At 42.5% G+C, this 26830-nt stretch overlaps 1 protein-coding gene across 7 annotated transcripts in view; it reads right to left on the bottom strand.

Moving 5' to 3' along the window:
• LOC142097042 (uncharacterized) overlaps nucleotides 1-16906 on the bottom strand; it is a 60085-nt gene extending 43179 nt beyond the window's left edge. For 4 of the 7 annotated variants that reach the window (XM_075178646.1, XM_075178665.1, XM_075178673.1 and 1 more), the window contains exons 1-2: nucleotides 16829-16906; nucleotides 16365-16468 (exon numbers count right to left, since the gene is read on the bottom strand). In XM_075178646.1, the coding sequence (XP_075034747.1) occupies nucleotides 16365-16468; nucleotides 16829-16895 (171 nt within the window). In that variant the 5' untranslated portion in view covers nucleotides 16896-16906. Of the gene's footprint in view, nucleotides 1-14071; nucleotides 14166-16364; nucleotides 16469-16828 lie in introns of all 7 variants that reach the window. The other 3 variants (XM_075178652.1, XM_075178676.1, XM_075178659.1) reach the window with 2 other exon arrangements.
• Between the last annotated feature and the right edge of the window lie 9924 nt (nucleotides 16907-26830).

Below are 26830 nucleotides of genomic sequence, written 5' to 3'. Positions count from 1 at the left end.
AGAGGAGTGGGTCACCACAATATAAATTAAAAACCCTGAACTTTTATGAATCGCACCAATAATTGTACCTGGACTGCGTAGAGGAGTGGGTCACCACAATATATTAAAAACCCTGAACTTTTATGATTCGCACCAATAATTGTACCTGGACTGCGTAGAGGAGTGGGTCACCACAATATAAATTAAAAACCCTGAACTTTTATGAATCGCACCAATAATTGTACCTGGACTGCGTAGAGGAGTGGGTCACCACAATATATTAAAAACCCTGAACTTTTATGATTCGCACCAATAATTGTACCTGGACTGCGTAGAGGAGTGGGTCACCACAATATAAATTAAAAACCCTGAACTTTTATGAATCGCACCAATAATTGTACCTGGACTGCGTAGAGGAGTGGGTCACCACAATATATTAAAAACCCTGAACTTTTATGATTCGCACCAATAATTGTACCTGGACTGCGTAGAGGAGTGGGTCACCACAATATAAATTAAAAACCCTGAACTTTTATGAATCGCACCAATAATTGTACCTGGACTGCGTAGAGGAGTGGGTCACCACAATATATTAAAAACCCTGAACTTTTATGATTCGCACCAATAATTGTACCTGGACTGCGTAGAGGAGTGGGTCACCACAATATCTTAAAAACCCTGAACTTTTATGATTCGCACCAATAATTGTACCTGGACTGCGTAGAGGAGTGGGTCACCACAATATATTAAAAACCCTGAACTTTTATGATTCGCACCAATAATTGTACCTGGACTGCGTAGAGGAGTGGGCACTGGGCACCACAATAAAATATATAAAAAACCGTCAACAGATCTGCATTACACTACACATACGGCTGCTCCTCTATCCTCTCCATCATATACATGTTGGAGTTTTAGCGTGTGACAACCTCTTGTTTTTGATAATGTCAGTGCATTTTGAATATTTTTCAATTTGCCCCACACCACTGAATGTACTTTATCTATGATACGCAATACGCATCTATCTATCTTGACTGCGTAGTGTGGTGGCCCCGGTACACAATTTGGTACCGAGGCCACAATATAATTAAAAAACCCTCCACGTGTCAGAATTCCACCACACAAGTATCTGGACTGCATAGTGGGGTGGCCCCGGTACCCAATTTGATACCGGGGCCACAATACCTCCTCCAAACATGGTACAGACAATTCGTCATTGAGATCCCAGACAGACAGGGTCAAAGTGTTATTGTTTGACTTTGTAAACCCAAAAAACTGTCCCTGTTGCACATAGTCGTGCAATGAAGACTGACTTTTTCATTTAAAGGCACGATCTTTCAAGTGTAGTGTTTGTAAGTCTAAGTCATATTATACTTTTGGTAAAATTGGTTTATTTTGTTCCTCTTTATGGTAATTAATTAGTAATAGAATTAAAGTATGAAATAGAATTAAAGTATGAAATAGAATTAAAGTATGAAATAGAATTAAAGTATGAAATAGAGTGGTATAGAGTTGTAGTGTGGTATAGATAGAGTGGTCCACACAATATAATAATAAAACCCTCAACTGGTCTGAATTCCACCAAACAAGTATCTGGACTGCGTAGTGTGGTGGCCCCGGTACACAATTTGGTACCGAGGCCACAATATAATTAAAAAATTGGGCATCAACTGTCACCGTTGTTTAATATCTGATACACCTAAATATGGACTGCACAGTGGAGTGGCCCCGGTAGTAAATTTGGTGCCGGGGCCACAATACCTCCTCCAACTTCCAAGTGTAGTGTTTATAAAGACAGACAGCGTCGAAGTGTTATTAGTTGACTTTCTTAACCCTAAAATTGTCCCTGTTGCAAATATTCGTGCAATGGACAGTTACTTTTCTATTGAAAGACTCAAGCTTTCAAGTGTAGTGTTTATAAAATATAAACAACAATACAGTAGTTTTAGAGCACGTCAATACCTCTTGTTTTAAATTATGACACGGCATTTTACTTTTGGTTTAATTTCTTGAATTTTTTTACATTTGGTTTTACTTTTTGAACATGGCAAACGACTGTTGATTGGTCATATAATGCAAAAAAAAAAAGTTCCAAGATGGAATTGTCCTTGGGCCCTCACACCCACCCTTATGTTGTTGAAATAGGACATGCACACTTTAACAAACCAATCATTTCAGCGACAGGGCCTACCAAACAACTTTGGCTGAAATGATTGGTTTGTTTGGGCCCCCACACCAAAAAAACTATTCATCTCTCCCTGTACAGACTAAACAGGCTCTACTGAGGCAAGATGTCGTCCTCATCCTCAACCTCTGATTCCTCTCCCCCTACAGTGTGTACTTCCTCCTCATCACACATTATCAATTCGTCCCCGCTGGACTCCACAACCACAGGTCCCTATGTAGTATCTGGAGGGCAGTGCTGTACTTCATTGAGGAATTGATTATTCATTTTTATAAACATCATTTTTTCAACGTTAGGAGGAAGCAACCTCCTTCGCCGCTCACTGACCAGGTTCCCCGCTGCACTAAAAACTCTTTCCGAGTACACACTGGAGGGGGGACAACTCAGGTAAAATAGAGCCAGTTTGTACAGGGGCTTCCAAACTGCCTTTTTTTCCTGCCAGTAACAATATGGACTGTCTGACATGTCTACTTGGATGGTGTCAGCAAAGTAATCATCCACAATTTTTTCTATTGTGACAGCATCCAATGCAGCGAGAGTAGACATGTCTGCAATGGTTGGCAGGTCCTTCAGTCCGGACCAGATGTTATCAGCATCCCCGCCAGTGCCTCTTTTGGGAAAACTGAGCTTTTTCCTCGCAGCCATAGATGTGGAAGAAAATGAGGGTGGAGCTGTTGGCATGTCACGGTCCTCTTCAGAGGACAATCTCCTGACCAGCAGGTCTTTGCACCGCTGTAGACTTGTGTCCGCCGGAAACAGAGACACAACATACGCTTTAAACCGAGGATCGAGCACGGTGGCCAGAATGTATTCCTCTGACTTTAAAAGAGTGACCACCCTCGGATCCTGGCAAAGCGTACGAAGGGCTACATCCACAAGAGCTACATGCTTGGTGTACTCGCAATGGCTTACCAGCTCCTCCCTCACTTTCTCCAGCTGCTTCTGCAACAGCCTGATCAGGGGAATGACCTGACTCAAGCTGGCAGTGTCGGAACTGACTTCTCGTGTGGCAAGTTCAAATGGCTGCAGAACCTTGCACAACACGGAAATCAGTCTCCACTGCGCTTGACTGAGGCGCATCCCCACTCCTTTGCCTATGTCGTAGGTGGCTGTGTAGGCCTGAATGGCCTTTTGCTGCTCCTCCATCCTCTGCAGCATATAGAGGGTGGAGTTCCAGCGCGTCACAACCTCTTGTTTGAGGTGATGGCAGGGCAGGTTCATGCTTTTTTGATGTGCCTCTAGTCTGCGGTAGGCACTGGCTGAATGCCGAAAGTGTCCAGCAATTTTGCGCGCCACCGCAAGCATCTCCTGCACACCCCTGTCACTCTTGAGGTAATGCTGCACCACCAAATTAATGGTGTGGGCAAAACATGGGACGTGCTGGAAATTGCCCATATTTAATGCCCGCACAATGTTACTGGCATTGTCTGACACCACAAATCCCCATGAGAGTCTAAGTGGGGTAAGCCACTGGGAGATAATTTCCCTCATTTTCTCTAATATGTTGTCAGCGTTGTGCCTCTTATTAAAGCCTGTAATGCACAATGTTGCCTGCCTTTGCATGAGCAGCCATTTTGTAGATGCTGCTACTGATGCAGCTGTTGCTGTTGCTGCGGAAGGGGATGCATCTACCCAGTGGGCTGTCACAGTCATATAGTCCTTCGTTTGCCCAGAACCACTTGTCCACATGTCTGTGGTTAAGTGGACAGTGGGTACAACCGCATTTTTAAGAGCACTGAGGACACTTGATCGTACTTCTCTGTACATTTTTGGTATCGCCTGCCTAGTGAAGTGGAATCTCGAGGGGATTTGGTACCGGGGACACAATACCTCCATCAACCCTCTAAATCCCACTCCACTGATGGCGGACACCGGGCGCACGTCTAACACCAACATTGCAGTTACAGCCGCAGTTATACGCTTTGCAATAGGGTGACTACTATCGTATTTTGTGGTCATGGCAAACGACTGTTGGACGGTCAATTGTTTTGTGAAAGACTTAGCGGTCTTACGACTTCCCCTCTGGGAAGATGACCGACTAACAGCAGCAACAGCAGCAGTGGCAGTAGTAGGCGTACCGCTGCAGGATTCCTCGGATGAATCCCGTATTGAGGAGGACTCAGTCTGGCTGCTGACTTGGGCTGCAGGACTGAATCTGATGGAGATTGTGGAGGAAGTTGACGAGGAGGGTGTTGCTGGTGTGTATCCAACTGGACCACGGGATTTAGGTGTCCCTGTACCGATGAGGGTCCTAGCCCCAGTTCCTGAACTAACCACTGAACTATGAAGGTTATTCAGGTGACGTATAAGGGAGGATGTTCCTAGGTGGGCAAGATCCTTACCCCTGCTTATTTGAGCTTTACATAAGCTACATATGGCCATACATTGGTTGTCTGGATTTGGATAAAAATAACTCCAGACCGAAGAGGTGCATTTTTTGGTCTTCTGACCAGGCATGACGATGGGCTTTTTCATCCCATGGACATCAGCTGTTTCCCCCCCTGGTGCCTCATTTACAATAACCACATCACCATCCTCATCATCAAGTTCCTCCACAGCGCCAGCTACATCATCAATAGCCTCCTCCCGAGCCACCTCTTCCCGTACAGTGATGGGAAGGTCAGGCTTGACAACCACCAACACCCTTGGACTCGCCTTGGGGATTTGTGATAATTTCTCTTTAGAACGCAGAGTTGTTTGCTGTTTTGTTGCTGACAGCATAACTCTCTTCAATTTTTTGTAGGGGGGGGGAGGAGGAGGAGGGCTAAGATCCGTGGGTGAAGCTGAACCACTAGTCATGAACACGGGCCAGGGCCTAAGCCGTTCCTTTCCACTCCGTGTCGTAAATGGCATATTGGCAACTTTACGTTTCTCCTCAGATGATTTAAAGTTTCTCTTTTTGCTACTTTTTCTTAACTTGGGCTTTTTGGATTTTACATGCCCGGTACTACGAGATTGGGCATCGGGCTTGGAAGACGACGTTGATGGCATTTCATCGTCTATGTCATGACTAGTGGCAGCAGCTTCAGCATTAGGAGGAAGTGGGTCTTGATCTTTCCCTACTTTATCCTCCAAATTTTTGGTCTCCATTATATGTAGCACAAGATACTGCAGAATGTGTGAACTTGGTAATATTGCAGTACCAATGGACTTATACTGCTGGATTGGTTTTGCAAATTTGGTTATAATTATTATATATTTTTTTTTTTTTTTTTAATTTTTTATTTTTTTTTACTTTTTTTTAATTTTTAAAAAACTTGGGAATAGTGGGGAAAAAACTATGCCCTTAGAAGCGCAGAGCACAGGACACAGCACCACTGGACTGAACAGGACACGGCACAGGACCCAGCAGCACTACGGAACTCAGCAGGACAGAGCACAGGACACAGCACCACTGGACTGATACTGCAGAATGTGTGAACTTGGTAATATTGCAGTACCAATGGACTTATACTGCTGGATTGGTTTTGCACATTTGGTTATAATTATTATATATTTTTTTTTTTTTTTTACTTTTTTTTTATTTTTTAAAAACTTGGGAATAATGGGGAAATAACTATGCCCTTAGAAGCACAGAGCACAGGACACAGCACCACTGGACTGAACAGGACACGGCACAGGACCCAGCAGCACTACGGAACTCAGCAGGACAGAGCACAGGACACAGCACCACTGGACTGATACTGCAGAATGTGTGAACTTGGTAATATTGCAGTACCAATGGACTTATACTGCTGGATTGTTTTTGCACATTTGGTTATAATTATTATATATATTTATTTTTTTTTAAATTTTTTATTTTTTTTTACTTTTTTTTTATTTTTTAAAAACTTGGGAATAATGGGGAAATAACTATGCCCTTAGAAGCACAGAGCACAGGACACAGCACCACTGGACTGAACAGGACACGGCACAGGACCCAGCAGCACTACGGAACTCAGCAGGACAGAGCACAGGACACAGCACCACTGGACTGATACTGCAGAATGTGTGAACTTGGTAATATTGCAGTACCAATGGACTTATACTGCTGGATTGGTTTTGCACATTTGGTTATAATTATATATATTTTTTTTAATTTCTAATTTTTTATTTTTTTTTACTTTTTTTTTATTTTTTAAAAACTTGGGAATAATGGGGAAATAACTATGCCCTTAGAAGCACAGAGCACAGGACACAGCACCACTGGACTGAACAGGACACAGCACAGGACCCAGCAGCACCACTGACCTCAGAAGGACAGAGCACAGCACACAGCACCACTGGACTGATACTGCAGAGCACAGCACAGCACAGCACAGCACAGCACAGCACAGCACAGAACTAAACAGCACAGAACTAAACAGCACAGAGGACCACCTAACACACCCTCCCTCTACCCTGATCAATGCCCGAGTGAAGATGGCGGCGACTAGCGGGGAATTTATAGGATCCGAGTATCGCGAGATCCGACAACGGGATTATGAGTCAGAGCCTCAGTTTCACTTTTGAATTTGGCGCCAATACCCGGATCTGTCTCGGATCCGACTCGGATCCGCAACGTTCGGGTGGGCTCGGATTTCATAAATCCGAGTGCGCTCATCCCTAATTAATACACACAAACAGTATTTAGGCAGTCAAAAGTGTATGATACATATTTATCTTCATTAAATGAATTGCAGATAAAAGTTTACATCAAATTAAAGATCTCTAATGTATGGGGCAGATTCAATTGTCCGAGATTGTTCCTAAGAACATAACGAATGTTCTTTTTTACTGATATTACGGAACAAGTAATGCAAAATTTATCCTCTATAGGGTGCAAACAAAAATCAGTGTTACTTACCATTAGTCAGAGGCCTCTCGCGGCCGTTCCTGAGGCACCTGGCGCTGATTATTTTTTATTAATTGAATCTGCCGCTATAAATCAATAACTATTGTTGCGACTTCTAACATTTTTTTTACAATTTTTTTTTAATTTTTTTATGCACTCTTTATCTATTTCTTGTCAAACATCAAAAAATGGAACAAATACATTTCCACGCAATCTTATATACAAAAGTGGTAGGGGAATATTTGGAGATTTGGAGAGGTTGGAAAAATTAAAAAGTGCAATACTAAAAGCAACAGATCTGGTATCAAAAGGGTTAAGAAAAGGACAAGGAAAAGGAAGCCAGGGTGGTTTGCAAAAGAAGTAGCAAGTATTGTGAAAGCAAAAAAGATGGCCTTTAGGAAATATGAGCAGACTCAGAATATTAAAGACAAAGAGGTATATCTGTTTACAGAAGGTAGTCAGACCTACAAAGGCACAAGCTGAAGACACCATTTCTCAGTCAGTAGATAAAGGGGGCAAACATTTTTGGGGTATAGAAGTGAAAGGAGAAAAACAAAAGGAGAAGTAATAAGACTAAAGACAGAGAGTGAGACTCTTGTTGAGGGAGACAAGATAATAGTAAATCATCTTAATAATTATTTTTGGTCAGTGTTAACTACAGAAAGAGCGGGGAAGGGGCCACAGTTAAGTTGCAAAAGAAGGAGAAGGTACTAACAGAACCCTCAAAAAGTGAAAGTGGATAAAATCAATGAGGCCAGATGGGATGCAAGCAAGGATACTACAAGAGCTTAATGGGTGCTGGTAACAAAATTCACAGAAATATTTAACCAGTCACTAGCTATAGGAGTATTCCCAGAGGAAAACAGCAAATGTAGTCCCACTACACAAAAGTGGAAGCAAGGAAGAGGCAAGCAACTACAGACCAGTGAGCATTACATCAGTAGTAGGGAAATCTTTGGAAACACCCTTAAAAGAAAGAGTTGTAGAATATATAAACTCCAGTAACCTACAGTATACCAAACAGCATTGGTTTACTGGGGGCAGATTGTGTCAAACAAATCTCATTGACTTTTTTGACTGGGTGACTAAAGTAATAGATCAAGAAGGGGCTGTAGATGTAGTTTATCTATATTTTAGTAAGGCTTTTGACACTGTCCCACATCGCAGACTGTTAAATAAACTCAAAAGCTTGGGATTGTATTCTAAGCTGGTTGAATGGATAAGATCTTGGTTGCAGGATAGAAAACAGAGAGTTATAGTAAATGGAGTGCATTCACAGGAGGTAAAGGTTACCAGTGGAGTACCCCAAGGATCTGTACTTGGACCAGTGCTTTTGAATATCTTTATTGGTGACTATGCAAACGGTATTGAAGGGAAAGTATGCCCTTCTGCAGATGACACAAAGATATGCAACAGGGTAGACACACCAGGAGGGGTAAAACAAATGATCAATGATCTAGATAGACTAGAGCAGGGTTGTCCAACCCGCAGCCCGCGGGCCGCATGCGGCCCAGCACGCCTGTAAATGTGGCCCAGAAGCAGTTTTGGTTGTGGCAAGGGGGCAGCACTGTTAATGGAAAAAAAAAAATCCTGCAAAAAAAAGAAAAGAAAATACTTACCTTGCGGTCACGCGGTCACGTCAGCTGGTACTCCGGCTCCCTCCCTTGTCTCCTCCTCCGTGCGGTGCTCGCAGTGAAAGTCGGGCGTGATGTCATCTCGCCCAACATCCATTGCGGAGCGCAGCACAGAGGAGTCACCCGCACGAGAAGAACAATCAACAGCACAGAATTGGAGAAAAGAAGAGAAGAGGACAGGAGAACAAGCCGATTAAAAGGTAAGTTAAGTGGGATTTTTTTTATTATTTCAAGGGACGCTGACAAGTGAATAAAAGTCACCTGGTTCTGGAGCATCATGGACTTTATCTCCCTGCTACATACTTCTACTTGTATTACTAATGGGGCATTATATATTATTCTCTTTGGCCCATTATAAGTTGTTATCCCTTAACTAACATAGTGGTGCCATTAGCAAAACAGGTCACAATTTGGGGTCACAGTGATGTATATGTCAGGTACTGCAGGCCTGGTCAGGGCACCCTGATATACAATGCCTGGCTTAAATGCACTTTATTGATATTGCATCTAAACAATACAAAAAGTGATTATAGTATAATAACTAGAGAGGATTTTTTGAACAAGGAGATTGAAAAGTAAGTATAGGGGGATTTGAAAAAAAAGTGATATATATATATATATATATATCACTTTTTTCTCATATATATATATGTTAACTATGTTTTCTATGGTTTTTTGGATGATCAGCTATCGTTATTGTTAGTGTATCTTATGTGCGGCCCAAACCAACTCGTCGTCTTCCAATGTGGCCCAGGGAAGCTAAAAGGTTGGACACCCCTGGACTAGAGGAATGGTCAAGAGAGTGACAACTACAGCTTAATGCCAAAAATGCAAAATCATGCACTTGGGTCTCAAAAACCCAAAGGATAAATATAGTATTAATGGCACTATAATGGAAACTACTGAGGAGGAAAGGAATCTAGGAGTCACTAATTCAGGTGACTTAAAGGCAGATAAGTAATGTAACAAGGCAATGAGAAAGGCAAGTCAGATGCTTGGTTGCATAGGGAGAGGAATCAGTAGCAGTAACAAAGAAGTAATGATGCCACTGTATAGGTCATTGGTACGGTCTCATATAGAATACTGTGTTCAGTTCTGGAGTCCATATCTCCAGAAAGATATAAATACATTAAAGACTGTACAAAGAAGAGCAACTAAAATAGTGCATGGCCTACAGCACAAAACATACCCGGAAAAATTAAAAGATTTTATTATGTACAGTTTGGAGCAGAGAAGGGAACGGGGGACATGATAGAAACTTTCAAGTATATCAAGGGTTTTAACAAGAAACATTCTTCAAAGTAAGAGAAGTATTACACGAGGACATGCACTGAAATTGAAGGGAAGTAGGTTCAGAGGAAATTTGAGGAAAAATGACTTCACAGAAAGGGTAGTAGATAAGTGGAAAAGCCTCCCATCAGAGGTGGTAGAGTAGAGTATACAGTAGAGCAATTTAAACAGTAGAACAATTTAAACATTATTGGGATAGACATAAGGATATCCTTACAAAGAACTAAGGACCTATGGTTTGAGGTTACCATAGGTTAAAAAATGGGTAGACTAGATGGGCCAAGTGGTTCTTATCTGCCGTCAAATTCTATGTTCTCTGTTTCTATGGATAAAAGATGATAGAGGGTAGTGAGGACCAAGCTGCACCATATTCTAAAGGAATACAGCCAAGAGTCATATTACAGGCTGAACACCACCAAAACTGAAGCGCTTCCACATAATATCTCTCTAGAACCCCATAGCCGTTTAAAAGCCAGATTCAAATATGCTCGGAAGGAGAAATCACTTTCCTACCTGGGGATTCAGGTCCCAGCAAATATTTCAGGGAATAATTAGCTATCCCCCGTTAATTACAAGACTGTACACATTGTCTAATTCTTGGATGACATATGAAATTTCATGGTTAGGCCGGGTTGCAGCCTTTAAGATGATGCTTCTTCCCAAGCTAATGTACTTGTTTAGGACAATCCCCTATATAACCCCAAAGACGTTTATGTCCGCTCTGCATACACTGATGATTCGCTATGTTTGGAGAGGCCAACCCTCTAATGACCTCTATTACCGATGCACTTAGGGTTTGGAATAGAACCATAGCCACATCACCAGACTTTGTCTCCCCGACCAACAATGTTTCCCTCCTCACTGTGTCGTCCCTACTCTTTATTCCGCGTAGATTTCTATAAATATCTGCGACTGCGGCACTGGATTAGGGACCTACGTCACCAAAAGTACTCAATAACTCCTCCCCCGCCTCTCTTCAACACCAAGCGAACTAAGGGGACATTAAAGGAGGTATCACATCTTGGTACCAAAATCACCTGGGGCTGACGGATGTCTCTAGGCATGTCTCCCAAACCAGCTGGGAGGCTGATCTTAACATTTCCCTCTCCCCGTCTCAGTGGGAAATCATTTACTCCAACTTATCTGTGGTATCAAAGTGCACTAATCATGTAGAAATGCTGCTAAAACTGCTATATCGCACCTACCTCACCCCAGCTTGTCTTCAGAAGATCTGGCCTAGCCATTCTATATATTGCTGGCGCGGGTGTGGAGATGTAGGCGATTTACTTCATGTGTTCTGGTCCTGTCATCCAACCACTCTGGCAAGAGATATTTGAACTAGCTGGAAAGGTGACCTCCATATCGTTAACCCCAACCCCTCTTATGGCCCTCCTACATCTTTACCCTGAACAATTACCTAAACATTATAGATATGTTTGGGGACACATTTTGATAGCTACGAGGGCAGCGAAAGTGCAGCTTTGGAAGCAGCCACCCCCCTACACTTCACAAGGTGATTGAGAAAATCCACTTTAGCTTTCGCATGGAGACACTTGATGCCACGTACTCTATGTCATCGCCCTCTCCTATTGTTAAATGGATGCCATGAGATATATTTACAACAGACGGTGGGGGCTACAAACTTATCCACCCTACTGATCCATCTAGCCCCACGGACCCAGCATCATCATTGAACCCATCATTGGCCCTTAACGAGGACCCCCCCTCCGCAATAACCCCTAATTCCTTGTCTAATTTGTTCTGAAGAGTGTGTATTGTTTTGAAGGTTTATTGGTTAGATATAAGATGTTATGTCTGCTCCCCATCCTGTACTCCCCCTAAGAACTCCCCCTAAGACATAAGAAGGAAGGATCCTTCTTATGTCTGTACCCTCCCCCCTAAAAGTTTTAAAAAAAATTGAGGTTAAAAAAAATGATGTAAGACGGGACTAAGTGCCAATGGAACAGCAGTTTATATCCTGACTCCAGTCACAGAAGAGGTAAAACAGGAGTTACTCATCCTAGACAGTCCCTATTTTCAGACATGGTTAAGGCCTGATACACCAAAAGGTATAATTGTCTTTGAAATATGAAGGAGATATTTACTACAGCACATAATAGGCATTTATCAAGAACACAATTTGGGAGGTATAAGCTAGATATGAGGAAATGCGGAGATGAGGATCTGAGCTCCTGCAAAGTAAGGGGCCTGTGGGAAAGTACTGGAGAGGTGTGGGGGGGAAACACACTGTGACAGTATTGTCTTACTTTGCCAATCTGCCAGAGGTTTAGATTGTTGGGTGTTTACTTACTGTCAATAACCTGCCATTACAGACCACTCCTACTGGGGCTACTTGGCCACTTGTGATCAAATAGTACCCAGTTTTACTAGAATAGTCTCCTAGGCTTCTTCATTGGCACCTGAAACTTCTTGTTTCTGGGTGATGTGTATAACTGCTGCAGCACCTCTTTGCTGGTTACTTTGGCTGCTTACTTTGGATTAAGACTGCTGGATAACAGGGTTTCATCGACCAGCTTCTTGGAAATGAAGCACATGGTAGGATGGCTTTGGTAAAAATGGTCATATACAGTATGTCTGCATTCTGTACCATATACAGCTTCCAGTTCTAATATTTAAATGAAAATTACTGTGATTAGAACATGCCTTTCCCAAATTTATATGGCAAAGATGTAAAATTTTAAATTTAGCCACATCCTTGGCAACCTTTACAGACCCTCTGATGGACAGAGTCCCTGTACTACATGCTGCATATCCGCATCTAGGCTCTTACATATCAGGAAGAATATCCTCACACTACACTGCAACAGTACTGGGGCTTGATACAGGGGACAGATGGAAGAATCCTCTGGGGGTATTCAATTAGGTTCGCGGTCCGCGGAAACGTGCCACGAAGGCAATCCACGGTACCGCAATAATGTGGATTTTCGCGTGCACCACATAGGGTTACGAAAGAAAATCTGCGTTATTGCAGTGTTATGGCTGACAGGGAACACCATAAACTTGTAGAACAGACTGAAGAGGTCTTCACCTATAGCAAGCCGACTTTCCCGTGGAGCTGGACGCGCTCACAGGTACTCAGATGCCCCCAGGACTTGAACTCAAAGTAGTACAAGTTTATGATGTCGCCACAGCACTGGCGAGGGCCAGATAGGAGGCAGAAATGGAGTGCAGTAGTCAGGCCGAGGTCAGAGGGTAACAACAGACAGCAGAGTGATGTCCAAGCAAGGGTCGGGAGCTGGCAACAGGCAACGTATCCAGAGAACAAGCTAAGGTCAGAGGTCACAGGCGATTCAACAGGGTCCAGAAACAACCCAGGGGTCATACACGGGTAATCAGATCTAAAGACTCAGCACAGGAGCAGGGAACAGGAACAGGGAGCCTAGCTACACTGGGAGCTATAACTGGCAGTGAGGCTCAGTCCTCACTGCCTTAAGTAGTGAGGGGAACCAATAGGAGCAGAGTGCCAGCGAGCCCCCTCCCTAATACAATAGGAGCCTTAAATCCCTCTGCGCGCATACGCCCAGCTATAAGACAGCTGGCCGGGCGCTGCGGCAGGGGAGACAGAGCGTCCCGGTTGTTGCCCAGGAAACCGGGTTGTGGAGGGCGGAAGTGAGGTCCCGGTCGTCATGGAGACGGCTGGGACGCTCGAGGCAGCAGGAAGCGAGCCGCGGCGGCCCGTCGGGGAGCCGCGACTCGTAACATGCAGTACCGTGTTACCATCAATACTGCGAACTTTTCACGGTAACGCGCGTTACCGTGGATCGGAAACCTAATTGAATACCCCCTTCTGAGTATTACCTTTATTTTGTCAATATGTGATAACCCTGAGCCAGAATGGGTGTTAGTGGATTACAGCTATGGAGGCAAAGGGGCCTACATTTGTAGGCAGGATGTTAGACCTGTCAGTAAAATTGTTAGCACCTTGTCAAACTTTATTGGATTAATACCAAGTAATATGTCAATACCCTGCTGCACTGTTATCCAGATATATGGGACTCGCCGAATTTCTACCTATGGATGACTTTAGTCAGTCATAATCCTTTTCATAACAAACACTTTTCTGATCTTAGACAGGGTGGGAAAACCTTTCTATCAATTGTTTATGACACAGATACTATGAGGCCTAAGGTTACACTAAAAGAAGCTTACATTTTCAGCATGATTACGAGAGATGCCATTTAAAATATAACACAAAGCCCTCTCTGCTGCTTCACAGCATGTCTGATGATTCTGTAGGTTCTTCCTGAAACAAATGTTATATCCTTTTAGCACATTCATTGCACTATTTTTGGCAGTCTAAGAAATTGATGTTTTTGGTTTATTCATGGAATGATTTAGTACTGGTTGCCTTCAAACCCGTACAATACAACAAATCTCCTAGCTAGTTTGCACCCATGGAAAATCAATGACAAACTTCCGTCCCCCATGGTTGGGGTGATCACCCCATCACGTTCCCTGCATTCAGCCAATGACTGTCGTCTCTCCTCCACTCTGATCACCTCATCCTACTCCAGAATCCAAATTTCTCTCGGGCTCCCCCCTCCGCTGGAACGGTCTCCCACGCTCCATCTGACTGTCTCCTAATTTGTGCACCTCAAACAGGCACTTAAAACTCACTTCTTCCTCATAGCCTACCAGCCATCCACCTAACCAACTCTCCATGCCTGACATCCTCACCTCTCTTCCCCTACTCGCTTCTCTTGCGATTCTTCCCCTCTAACTCCCCATTGTGCCCCCTGTCTGTTTCCCCTGCCTTTAGGATGTAAGCTCTCATGAGCAGGGCCCTTCTGTCTCGCTCTACCTATTCTTCTGCTCCATCCTCAATGTGTAAGCTATGTTGGGAGATTTGAAGTCCTGGTAGTTTTTGTTTATTGTTCTATATGGTTCTACCCTGTATAGTCCACTGTCTGTACTCTGTACAGTGCTGCGGAAAGCTTGTGGCACCCTATCAATAAAGACTAATAAAACTAATAGCTCATGGTCAGAGAGGCAATCTGTGGCAGTTGGGTATTGGCTGCTGTGCTGAAAATTCAAACAGTGAATTGGATTCCTTTACAATGATCCTGGATAAAACCGATGTCCTGTAATATATGGCTCTAACAAAAAAAATATTCACTAAGTGGAGCCCTTAACTTAGCAAACATCAATGTGATACTGAAATCAATTGCTGGGACAGTGGCAGATTGATTTAATCAGCACATAAGGTCTGAATGTTCTTTTTACTGCCAAGGAGGTCTCAGGGTAAAGGTTGGGTGGCATCCGATAGACCACTGGGACCTTTCTCACTGCTCACATTTGGTGGGGTAATTGGTCTCAAGCTCAGAGGAGAGTCGAGTAGACCTTATGTTTTAGGTTGTTAAGTTTTCTAGAGCTGATGTTTAAAGGGGAATTTTAAAATTGAAAACTTGAACACGTCTGATGTATCATGTGAGGTAACGCTGCTGCTCTGAACCTTAAACCTTGTCATTGTACGTCTTTATTGGCTTAGTTGTTTTGCTTTATTTTTCAACATTGCTGTACCTGACTTGTTAATAAAAACAGTTATAAAGAATAAATGAAACAAAATAAATTAGTTTGTAAACTGGTAGAGCTAAGATAAGGTGTTAATGCCAGCAGTAATCACAAAGCTGCGTAGAATGTAAATAGCACTGCTTTGCATGTGGTTACCAGACAAGAAGGAGACTACGATGCCACAGGAGGTGTAAGGTTACAAGCCACACCTCTAAAACATATTGACGTGGGAGGAGCAGAGAGTCCCGTCCACTGTAATCTCACCGCATACTGGAAGTAACCACAACAAATCTCTGGACAGACTTGTAACTATATGGAGCTAGCACTTAGCGTGCCGCAGGAGTCCATGTGCCACATACTGCTACCTGCACCCACGTGGAAATGGAGCCTCTCAGGGGCAAAGGAAAAAACAGCACTGGCCTTCAGCCCAAGTACCTCGTAAGTGACACAGGATGTGGTGTCACTGGGACAGCTCCACTTCCTGTGTGCAGCACTGGGCTGAAAGGTTCAAAAGGAGAAAAAGATAACATTCCATGGAGGGATTGGGCAGTGGAAGAAAGTTCAGTCTAGCAGTAAAAAATCCTAATAAACCTAATAATAGAATAATAGGATAGTCAAAGTCTGGGTCCAATTGTATGTGTAGCCACACATAAGAAAACTAACCCTGATACACTGATTGAAATCAAAGCAATTTACAACACCTAGTACGGGGTGGGATTAATCCCAACATATTCAATAACAGTCACAATAAGCCCAGCCCCCTACCCCTCGAGTTCTGTAAATGATTAGGATTTTAATCCCTGTCTCCAAATGGTGAATTGTGAACTACCTCCATACAGGTGTGAACAAATAGAGAATTAATATATCAGATTCTCAAAATGTTTTGAGGACTAGAACTTTGAAAACTGACTCTTGTTTGTGCCATTCGTACCTGGAGCTGGTCAAGTTGTTCATCAAGAGCATCCAGAAGGAAATCACAATGGTCCCTGTGTCTTTCATCTGACAGTTCAGAGGACAAAAATTGCATCTGAAGATCTATAGTGGATTCAAACACACTGAATTGTGCAGGAACAAATCAAATCAACCATTAACAAAGCATATGTCTTAGTAACATGAAGAACAGTAATATGAAGAACAGTTGGTATCAAAGGATTAACTTCTAAGTGCGCTACAAAAAGTGCTAAAACAATAAGAGTAATCATGTTTTGAAAATAAGTGGTGCTAAATCATTCCCCAGTATGACAAAAGTTTCCAAAGGAAGAAGCAGTTGAGATTATAATTATATTTGTTTAAAGTAGAGCTAAAAAAATAAGCTATGAAAGGTATTTTGTAGCGCTTACACTTATATACAGGAAGACATGAAATAAAATTTGAAATGTTTAATGAAGTTCTTACTTAGCCCATTGTCCTCGTCTGCAGAATCCTCAAACTCTGTATCCTTTTCTTGTACTGTCTCGGCCATGTTGTCTTGACAAGTTACTATAGGGAAACAAACGACTATTATTAGGTCTTCTCTCCCACACATTCATAATGTTGAACAAATATAAAATTACAAACTAAGGGACTGGAAACTATCTAATAGTTGTGTGTGTGTGTGGAAAAAACTGCCGGATGACAGAGTGCTCAAGCTGCAGCGCCACCTGCTGGGCAGAGTTATACACTGACCTACTAAATTCTTAGTGTGTGTGGGAAAAAAAATTCAAAAAGGGCTGAAATTTAGTAGGGCTCAAACTCATTTTCGTGAGGTAATTTTACCTCATGAACACACATGTGTAGAGGCGTGCGTTAGTGTGTGTGTGTGTGTGTGTGGAAAAAACTATTTTCTCAGAAAGGGCTCATCCAATTGACCTGAAATTTGGTATACTGACATTATTTGACAAAAAAATTAGAATAGTCAAGTCAGTTAACTTCCATCATCCCCCCTTCCCCCCGTGGGAGGGGTAGTAAAGGCTAAATTTACGAGTTGAGGGCTCAAACTCATTTTCGTGAGGTAATTTTACCTCATGAACACACATTAAAAAGGGCGCTTGCGTCGGGAACTAACGCTCTTCCCCTGAGGAGGCCTGGGCTAGGTCCAAATGCATGACAAGAACCTTTTTAAGACCTTAAGTAGCTTGATTTCACTAGAATGCATGAGTATCATGCACGGGTTAACTTGTCTTCTAATATATAAAAGCCTAGCGGCGTGCGTTAGTGTGTGTGTGTGTGTGTGTGTAAAAAACTATTTTCTCAGAAAGGGCTCATCCAATTGACCTGAAATTTGGTATACTGACATTATTTGACAAAAAAATTATAATAGTGAAGTCAGTTAACTTCCATCATCCCCCCTTCCCCTAGTAAAGGTTAAATTTACGAGTTGAGGGCTCAAACTCATTTTCGTGAGGTAATTTTACCTCATGAACACACATGCTGTGTTAGTGTGTGTGTGTGTGGAAAAAACTACCGGGTGACAGAGTGCTCAAGCTGCAGCGCCACCTGCTGGGCGGAGTTATATACTACACTGACCTACTAAATTCTTAGCATTATCTAATATATAAAAGCCTAGCGGCGTGTGTGTGTGGCGATGAAGATGACAAGAACCTTTTTAACACCTTAAGTAGCTTGATTTGACTAGAATGCATGAGTATCATGCACGGGTTAACTTGTTATAAAACAATTTTGTACAACATGAGCCTATAAACCTAGACTTTTAGGTCCTTAAAAAGCTTAGTAAGCAGCAGTGCATTTCCGCTTTAAGACCAGATTCCCCTCATTTCTTTTTTTTTTTCACTTAAAGCAGTAGGTCTGTCCAACCTGCGGCCCTCCAGATGTTGTGAAACTACAAGTCCCAGAATGCCCTTCCAGCTATCAACTGGTTGTCTACCAGCAAAGCATGCTGGGGCTTGTAGTTTCACAACACCTGTAGGGCCGCAGGTTGGACAGGCCTGATTTAAAGGTACACTTAAAAATGGAAAGAGAAACATATATGACCCTTTGAAGTGCTCCCTGAATACGTTTGCATCATAACTCCTCCATTAGTGCGTTAAAAGGGATGGATAACGTAAGTTGAATAGAACTATTAATTATGACAGGACAGGAGGCTCAGCAGTAGTGTGACGTACCTGGCCGCAGAAGGCACTATATGAGTGGATAGGAGCATCACATGACCGTGTGACTCCTTCTTAGGCCAGATATAACTCACTGCTGCTGAGCTTCCAGGTTGATCAATAAATATTATGATTCAGGTGAGGGGTATCTATCCCCTTTACATGATTCATATTATTCCTGAAGATCTCTCCAACAATCCTCTATTTAAAAATTCATTTTTAAATATTTACATGTTCTCATCTGAACAGCTGAAAATGTTATCCATCCATCAAAAGATATTTATGTAGACAGGGTATTTGTTTGTAAGGAGAGTTTTGGCACCTACCCATTATGATTGCCAGGACAGCAAAGTGTGTCACAGTGGACACTCATTTTCGTGGATAAACTACAGCATTCCTTAAAAATGTAACTAATGTTTTTCTTCTTTTCTTCTTTTCCAAATCTTCAAAATGGTACATTCATAAAATAATAATACTATGTACAAACATATTTCTGAAATAATTTCTTAGGGATTTAGCATTCGGAAATTGCAGACTCCAAAAAATGAAATGGTGGAAAACTATTAGAATAATGTATTTTTACAAGCCCAACATCATCTGTAGAATTGGACACAACAACATGCAGACACAAAGGAACTTACCGAGTATAAGTCGACCCGAATATAAGCCGAGGCACCTAATATTACCACAAAAAACTGGGAAAACTTATTGACTCGAGTATAAGCCTAGGGTGGGAAATGCAGCAGCTACTGGTAATTTTTTTTTAGATTTATTCATTATTATGTATTTTATTTACATCTGTATATGCATTTTTATTTTACACATTTTTATATCATGTGTGTTTTTGATTGATTAACTACTGAATGATTCATGTATTTTTAATCTGACTGGTTCTTTGGACATATGCACCTTTCTTTATTAAAAATGAATCAGTGGTATATTGCCATTTGTACAGATATACTGTTTGGCTTAAGTCGGAGGATAGGTGAACACTTTGAAATACACTGGGCTGATGCAAAACCCAGGCCTTTTGTGGCGCACACTGAATGTGCTTCGAAAGTGACCTCAGCTGACTTTTAATGGATGGAAAAAAATATGAATTGTGCTCTTGTTTTCTGCTCCTTCTACAGTGCAGCTGTAATATTGAAATTTCTCCAGGCTGTTATGCAGGTAGAAGCACCAGGTTTAGGCCCCAGTGGCAGGTTAGGTGAAGATTCATTCACATAAAACATTGTTTCCTCAAGTTCTCCTTTAAACAATACTAAAACTGAAAAAAAGAAGTTCAATGTTGCTATATTAACATATTATACATAGAGAGTATTTCTTGGTACACAAAAGAAATTATTGAACTATTATTCCTGAAACACAGAGTTGATACTAAGCTAAATCTTTTTGGCATGCTATCTGTCCCCTATCTTGCAGAAAGCAGGCATGAAAACAACCAGCTTCGGGTGCATATCTAGAAAAAGCAGGACTGATTTTGAACGTGGTCTTGTAGGTGTGACACCAAGCATCAATTTAAAAAAAAAAAATACAGTTTGTTTGCCATTTTATCACAACTGCTCCATAAATATGGCTTTATGGTCCTGATATAAGCTTGCCATTTTAGTGAAGCCCTGACACATTTCAAAATGGGGTGCAGGGGGACACTGGAAATAAATATCTTTATATATGTGTGCATTAATATTTCCACACCCCCTGATTTGTAAGCATGGTGCTCTACTTTATTGATTTCATTTGCAAAAACTGTTTTATAAATGAATCGTAAAAAATAGAACCATCAACTACTTTGTGAGACATCATAATGTAATGTATCCTGAATAATACTGTATTATGAGACCCAGCAAATGCCATATCTGAAATTCACCCCCAAAGAATAGGGAAGGGAGGGAGAGAGAGAGAGAGAGAACGAACTTACCTGGTCTCCGGTCCCTCAGCTCTTAATTTCCGCAGTGGAACGCATGTGCGTTCCACTGACAGGAAGTTCGGCATTTGTGCCAGACTTCCTGTCAGTGGAACGCACATGTGTTCCACTGCGGAACTTGAGAGCTGAGGGACCGGAGACCAGGTAAGTTCACCCGTGTATAAGCCGAGGGGGGCTTTTTCAGCATATAAAAATGTGCTGAAAAACTCGGCTTATACACGAGTATATACGGTATGTATAGACGTACAGATGGCATGAGTAATGCACTCCTTTAGCCTCCTTCCCTTTTATTGTTTTCATCCCTCTTTCTCGCCCTCTTTTCGTAATCACCTTACCCATTAGTATAAGATATTAAAATATGAAAATGACACACTAATAATCTCTTTCTATATTACATGTCTTTAGTATTAAATTATGAAACATCTGTGTATTGCTCATTAATACTGTTTGTACAGTGATCATACCAAAATATAAAGTAAGAAACGAAGTACAGATGGCACAAGGACGTCAAAAGAATGGAGTGACTAATGGACATCATTTAGAGCTAGGAGAGCAGAAAAAGAGCTACAAACCATTTTGCACTGCAAGGGCTGCAAATATATTTCTTTTTTTGTATGCAGGAAAAACACTGGCTGTTTTGGCATATAGCACACAAATACTGGAGAGTCTTATTTTTACACTGCAATTTAGAGTTGAGCTAGGACACGCCCCCTACCAACTCTAAATCTGTATGCACAATATAAATTTGTCCCTTCCTGCTGTGCAACATGGTTTTCCCAGGGTGCAAATTTGCCCCTTTGAGTTTGTTTTGCTGCTAGCTCTAAATGAGGCCCTAACTGGCTAAGTTTTGGCTCCTTGTGACCTTGGACAATGTACTCTATCTCCCTTTGGGGCCAATTTTCTAAAGACCGAAAAGCCCTATTCCTGGCTTCACCCTATACACTAAGGGGTCTCCCCCCGCCGAAGATTTACCTGGTCTCTGCAAAACATGGGCAAGTCTATTTCACAAGGATTGTAGTGGTAAGTATAAACGAAAAAAACCTTCTATGTGGGATTGCTGCTTTAAATACAGTATTCCATGTATTACTTCTCTGACTTTTGGCTAAGATCAAGTGTAGTATTTGTTCCCTATTATTGGGGGGTAGCCCCTTATGGGCTCTGCAATTCCCCGAGGATTAGGAGATGTGTGGCGCTGAGGTTCCCACCCCCCCCCCCCTTAAACCTTTGATGCCCTCCTTTCCGGGTGTGGACAAGTTTCCGGACAGGGGCGGGCTGGGCCGGGGGGCCCCCTCCGATGCAATATTTCCTATTTATTACCTTCGGCTGCATCAGCGCACAGGTGGCCGCATCATCAATTACGCTGCCGCATCGCGTGTGACGTGATGCGGCCGCCTGTGCGCCCCCTGGGCTTAAACTTGCCAGCCCGCGCCTGTTTGCGGACCTTGGGTGAAGCTTCGCTGGATCCCAGGGTACAGGGATCTCCCTTAGGCTTGTGTCAAACCATGCCCCCTGAGGGACATTTTTGGTCTCAGGTGTCGGGGATAGAGGCGCCCTTCCTCTTTTGAGGAAGGCCTGAAGTTGCTGCACCTTTTTTTGCACTTGGGGCACGAAAGTACCATTCCGGGGCTTTAATAAAATTAATTTAATAAGAGAAAAAAAAATCCATTTATCAGTGACTGGGATAGAAATTCAAATGAAATGTATTTCCTACTATGTACTTCTATCTGCAGACAAGAAATTCTTAACCTGTCGGATCAAAAAGTCTCTACAACATTTAATCTGACTTCTCACCACAATGAGACACTCATCTCATTAAACAACTTAACCCGTCCACACTTTTATGGAAAATGACACATTAGTTTAGTAAAAATAATTAGTTTTCCATCAAAGATCTTAAATACCAGCACTAATTAATCACTTGGTGCTGCTGGCAGGTCCTGCGTGTCTAATCAGTATAATATTAATTGCTGTGTATGTGCAGTGTCTGTTTCTGACAGACAAGCAGTTCATTTGTGCTGCAAACTGATTTATGCTGGATAGGTTTTAAACTTGGTACAGCGCAAGTTTAAAACTGTTGTTCCAGGAGGTAGGATTTTTTGGGGGTGGGGGAGGGGTTCGCAGAAAAAGGGTAAAAAAATTCATATTGTTAAATAGTGTGATTGTAAAACATCGATCAGTCACATGTTAGAGAAGCTGCGAGGTGGGGCCTCCATGGCTCTCACTTGTTTTTTCAGCACATCCCACAGATACTTGATCAGATAAAGATCTGGGAAATGTGGAGGTCAAGTCAACACCTTGAACTCTTTGTCATGTTCCTCAGACCATTCCTGAACAATTTCTGCAGTGAATGAAATAGGCAACTGCCATCAGGGAATACTGGTTCCAGGAAGGGGTGTATTTAGTCTGCAACAATGTTTAGGTAGGTGGTACATGTCAAAGTAACATTTATATTAATGCCAGGACCCAAGGTTCCCCAGTAGAACATTGCCTAGAGCATCACCCTGCGTCCGGCCGGCTTGGCTTCTTCCATAGTGCATCCCTGTGCCATCTCTTTCCCAGGTTAATGGCGCACACACACCAGGTCGTCCACATGATTTAAAAGAAATGGTGATTCATCAGACTAGGCCACCTTCTTCCATTGCTCCATGGTTCACCTTTGGCGATCACATGCCCATGGTAGGCGCTTTCGGCAGTGGACAAAGTCAGCATTGGAACTCTGACAATCTGCAAATACGGACCCCATATGCAGCAAGCTGCAGTGCACGGTGTGTTCAGACACCTTTCTGTCAAAGCCAGCATTAACGTTTTCAGCAATTTGTGCTACAGTAGTTCTTCAGTGGGATTGGACCAGACAGGCTAGCCTTGGGCATCAATGACCTTAGGCACCCGTGAACCTGTCGCTGGTTCATCGGTTGTGCTTCCTTGAACCACTTTTGGTAGGTACCAAGCACTGCATGCAGGGTACACCCCACAAGATCTTTGCTTTGGAGATGCTCTGACCCAGTCATCTAGCCATCACAATTTGGCCCTTGTCAAAGTTGCTCAGATCTTTACAGTTGTCCTTTGTTATCTGCTTCAAACACATCAACTTCGAGAACAGGCTGTTCCTAATATGTATCACACCCCTTGACAGGTGACATTGTAATCAATGTTATTCACTTCCCTTGTCACTGGATTAAATGTTATGGCTAATCAGTGTATGCTAAGGCGTCTATTTATGACCAAACGCAAATCCCTCACGTTAATTATCATTTCTTATGGCAATGATAACAGATAAATTAAAATGGCGAGAGAGAAGGAAAATAAAGTGATGTATTTAGTCAAAGCTGCAGGTGGCCATGAGGAAATCAATAATCTTCTCTGAATCATACTTGTCCACTTTTAAAACATCCCCTCTGAGAGACACTAGCCATTATCTGTTCAAAACTAGTCATGCAGTAACAGACCTATTTTGTTTTAACAAGTGATTCTAGTGCAGTGCAGTGCTTTATGCAGTGCAGTTATCAGAGACATATCACTTTCAAGATGTATACTAGAGATGAGCGGGCTCGGATTCCGCTAATCCGAGCCCACCCGAACAGTGCGGATCCGAACGGGATCCGAGCACTGTTCGGATATTTCCGGCGGGCAAAAAATTGAAAACGAGGCTCTGTCGTCCAAGTCTCGCATCGAATCTCGCGAGGGGTGGGAGGGAGGGCCCAGAATAATTCCATCTTGTACCTCTTTTTTGGGCATTATGTGCTCAAGCTACCTCGGTGCAACCTTTTGGCCTAAAAACAATATTGTGAGGTGTTCAGAATAGACTGGAAATTAGTGGAAATGATTGTTATTGAATGTTATTGAGGTTAATAATAGCATACTTGCCAACATTTTTTTTTCTTTTTCCGGGAGATGCCGGCTGGGACGTGGGCATGCAGGGGGCGGGGCTGCGAAATCGCGTCATTTTGGCCCCGCCCCCGTGACGGAATGACGCAAATCGCGTCATTTTACAGTGGGGGCGGGGCTAAACGCCGCGATTCCGGGTGAATCGCGGCGTTTAAACTAAATTTTTCCCCCTTCCTATCAGGGAGATTGCCACACTCGTCCGGGAGACTCTCGCAAAATGCGGGAGTCTCCCGGACAATCCGGGAGAGTTGGCAAGTATGAATAATAGCGTAGGAGTGAAAAAAAACAAAACACAAAACTGGTTTTTATGCTTTTTTAAAAATAAATCAGAACCAAAACCTTTCGTCGGATGTTTTGGCAAAACAAATCAGAACCCAAAACCTCAAGCTAATCAGAACCCAAAACCCAAAACACTAAAAGTGGCCGGTGCACACCCTTAATGTATACTACATACATACAAAGATGAAGAGTAAACTTATATTATATATTATACCAGTATTAGGGCAGAGGTATGCAATCTGTGGCTTTAACAATCGTTGTGAACCAGTACGTCCCAAACATTTCTAGACAGACGTTTGCTATCTGGGCATGCTGGAATGTATAGTTCTACAACAGCATTAGTTATAATCCGGTACACATAACATTACATTACCAAAGTGTAAACTGCCTGGAGTGATGACAATTCTATAACTAACATACCGGGTAATACAAACGTTAAAATTACAGATTCACTTACTGTCGCTCAGATCGCGCACAATTATTGCAGTTAAAAGTTGTTGGGAATAGTGGCCGCTCTTAAAACTCGAATCTGTCACTGAGCAACCACTTAACGCCGGATGTCCCTGCACCGTAGTTATGGCAACCATAGAATGCTGGAAGCCGCAGCGCTCTTCGATTGGTCAGAATTTATTGTTATTGCCTAACAGCACTTTCAAAGAATCTTGCAGTAGCGGCAGATTGTGATTGTTTCAGCGCGCGTGGAGGGACGTGATGTGAATGGGGTGGAGACATGTAGGGACAGAACAGCGCATAATGTAAGAGGTGCGGTGGAGGGACTAAAAGTCACACCTTAATGTTGTACACACTGTAAGACACAGGTTTTTATAATGAAATCAGGGACTTTTTACGAAACAGGAATACATGTGTCTGTACACCCTCTCTCATGATTTTCAATGCCATTGTAAAGTAATGGAACATGAAAATGTGTGTGAATGTCATACTGTATCAGCAAGTCTGTTAGGATGAGCTGCAATGTGACTGTATTCTCTAGATAAATTAAAATAACCCAATAAAGACACGGAAACCAAATTAACGTTGGAATCAAATAGGGTTTATTAAATGACTTAATAACGAAACCTAAAGGGAATTGAAAGGCTGACGAGAGCAGGGCAGTCAGCAAAAACAAAACCAATAACAGTGGAAAGGTCAGACCATAGTGCCACCAACCCAGGATCATACCTTATCTATTGGCCGGTGCAAAATATCTGTCCAACAGTAAGACTACACCCCCCTTATAACCGCCAGTATAACCTTTAACATACCGGCCCAGGGTCCTTCTCACAGTCGGACCAAAATGTGATGACACCACGAACCAAAAGGGGGAGTAGTGACCTAAGATAACCCGAGCACCATATGCAAACTTACCGACTGCACTGCTCTCCTACCTACACCCTAGTAAAAATAAACCCCTACCCCTAACACTGTCGGGTGGGCAGGAGGAATCCGGAAGCAGAGAGACAGATCTGCTGAAAACAGCAACATATATAAATCTAATACACACCCCATCCCGTGTCCTATTGGATATCAAACTATAATAGAACTCTCACTGGTTAACCCTCCAATCACTCAACCGCGTGATTTTAATTTCCTTAAGTCTAATGGACACAATTCCCTAGTCTTTGGTCTCGCAAAAATCCATTCATCTATTCAAATAATGATGGCATTCTCTGGGAGCTGAAAACAATGCATCTACTTACCAGGTTATTAAAGTGGTAATGTAACATACCAGCTTGGTTTCTGTTTGTCTTTTTTTTCACATCTATACTATCTGGTGCTGCAGAGAACTATGGGCAGGGTGGCAGAAGGTTTGTGGGTGCCTTAGGCTCTCAGGAGCTCCCCACCATCGGCCACTGCTTTAGAAAGCTTTCCTCATATCTGCACTCAGTGTGTGGGTAACAACCTGGAGAATAATAACACTGAATTAGGTCACATATTCAGTGTTTTAGACACCCCCTAAACCATGGCACCCTAGGCTGGACTAATGGTAGCGCTGGCCCTGACTGTGGCAGAAATCAGCAACAATAATAGCATAAGAGCAGCATTGTCGGGTATAGACAGGCACAGATTTATGGAATGGCCTCAATTTAAGGTGGCGGAATTGCATGACTGGCAGACTGATACCTGCTTCACCTTTTTTCTTGTGTTATGTCTACTAGCAAAAAGGTAACTGTTTTTAATTACTGCTAGAATATTACGGTAAATTTAACCTGGCTTTCTGCCCGT

The sequence above is a fragment of the Mixophyes fleayi genome, chromosome 1 (assembly GCF_038048845.1).
Source record: "Mixophyes fleayi isolate aMixFle1 chromosome 1, aMixFle1.hap1, whole genome shotgun sequence".
In the NCBI taxonomy this organism is placed as follows: Eukaryota; Metazoa; Chordata; class Amphibia; order Anura; family Limnodynastidae; genus Mixophyes; species Mixophyes fleayi.
Note: the sequence above shows the minus strand (reverse complement) of the source record. Positions and strands in the feature narration are given on the sequence as shown.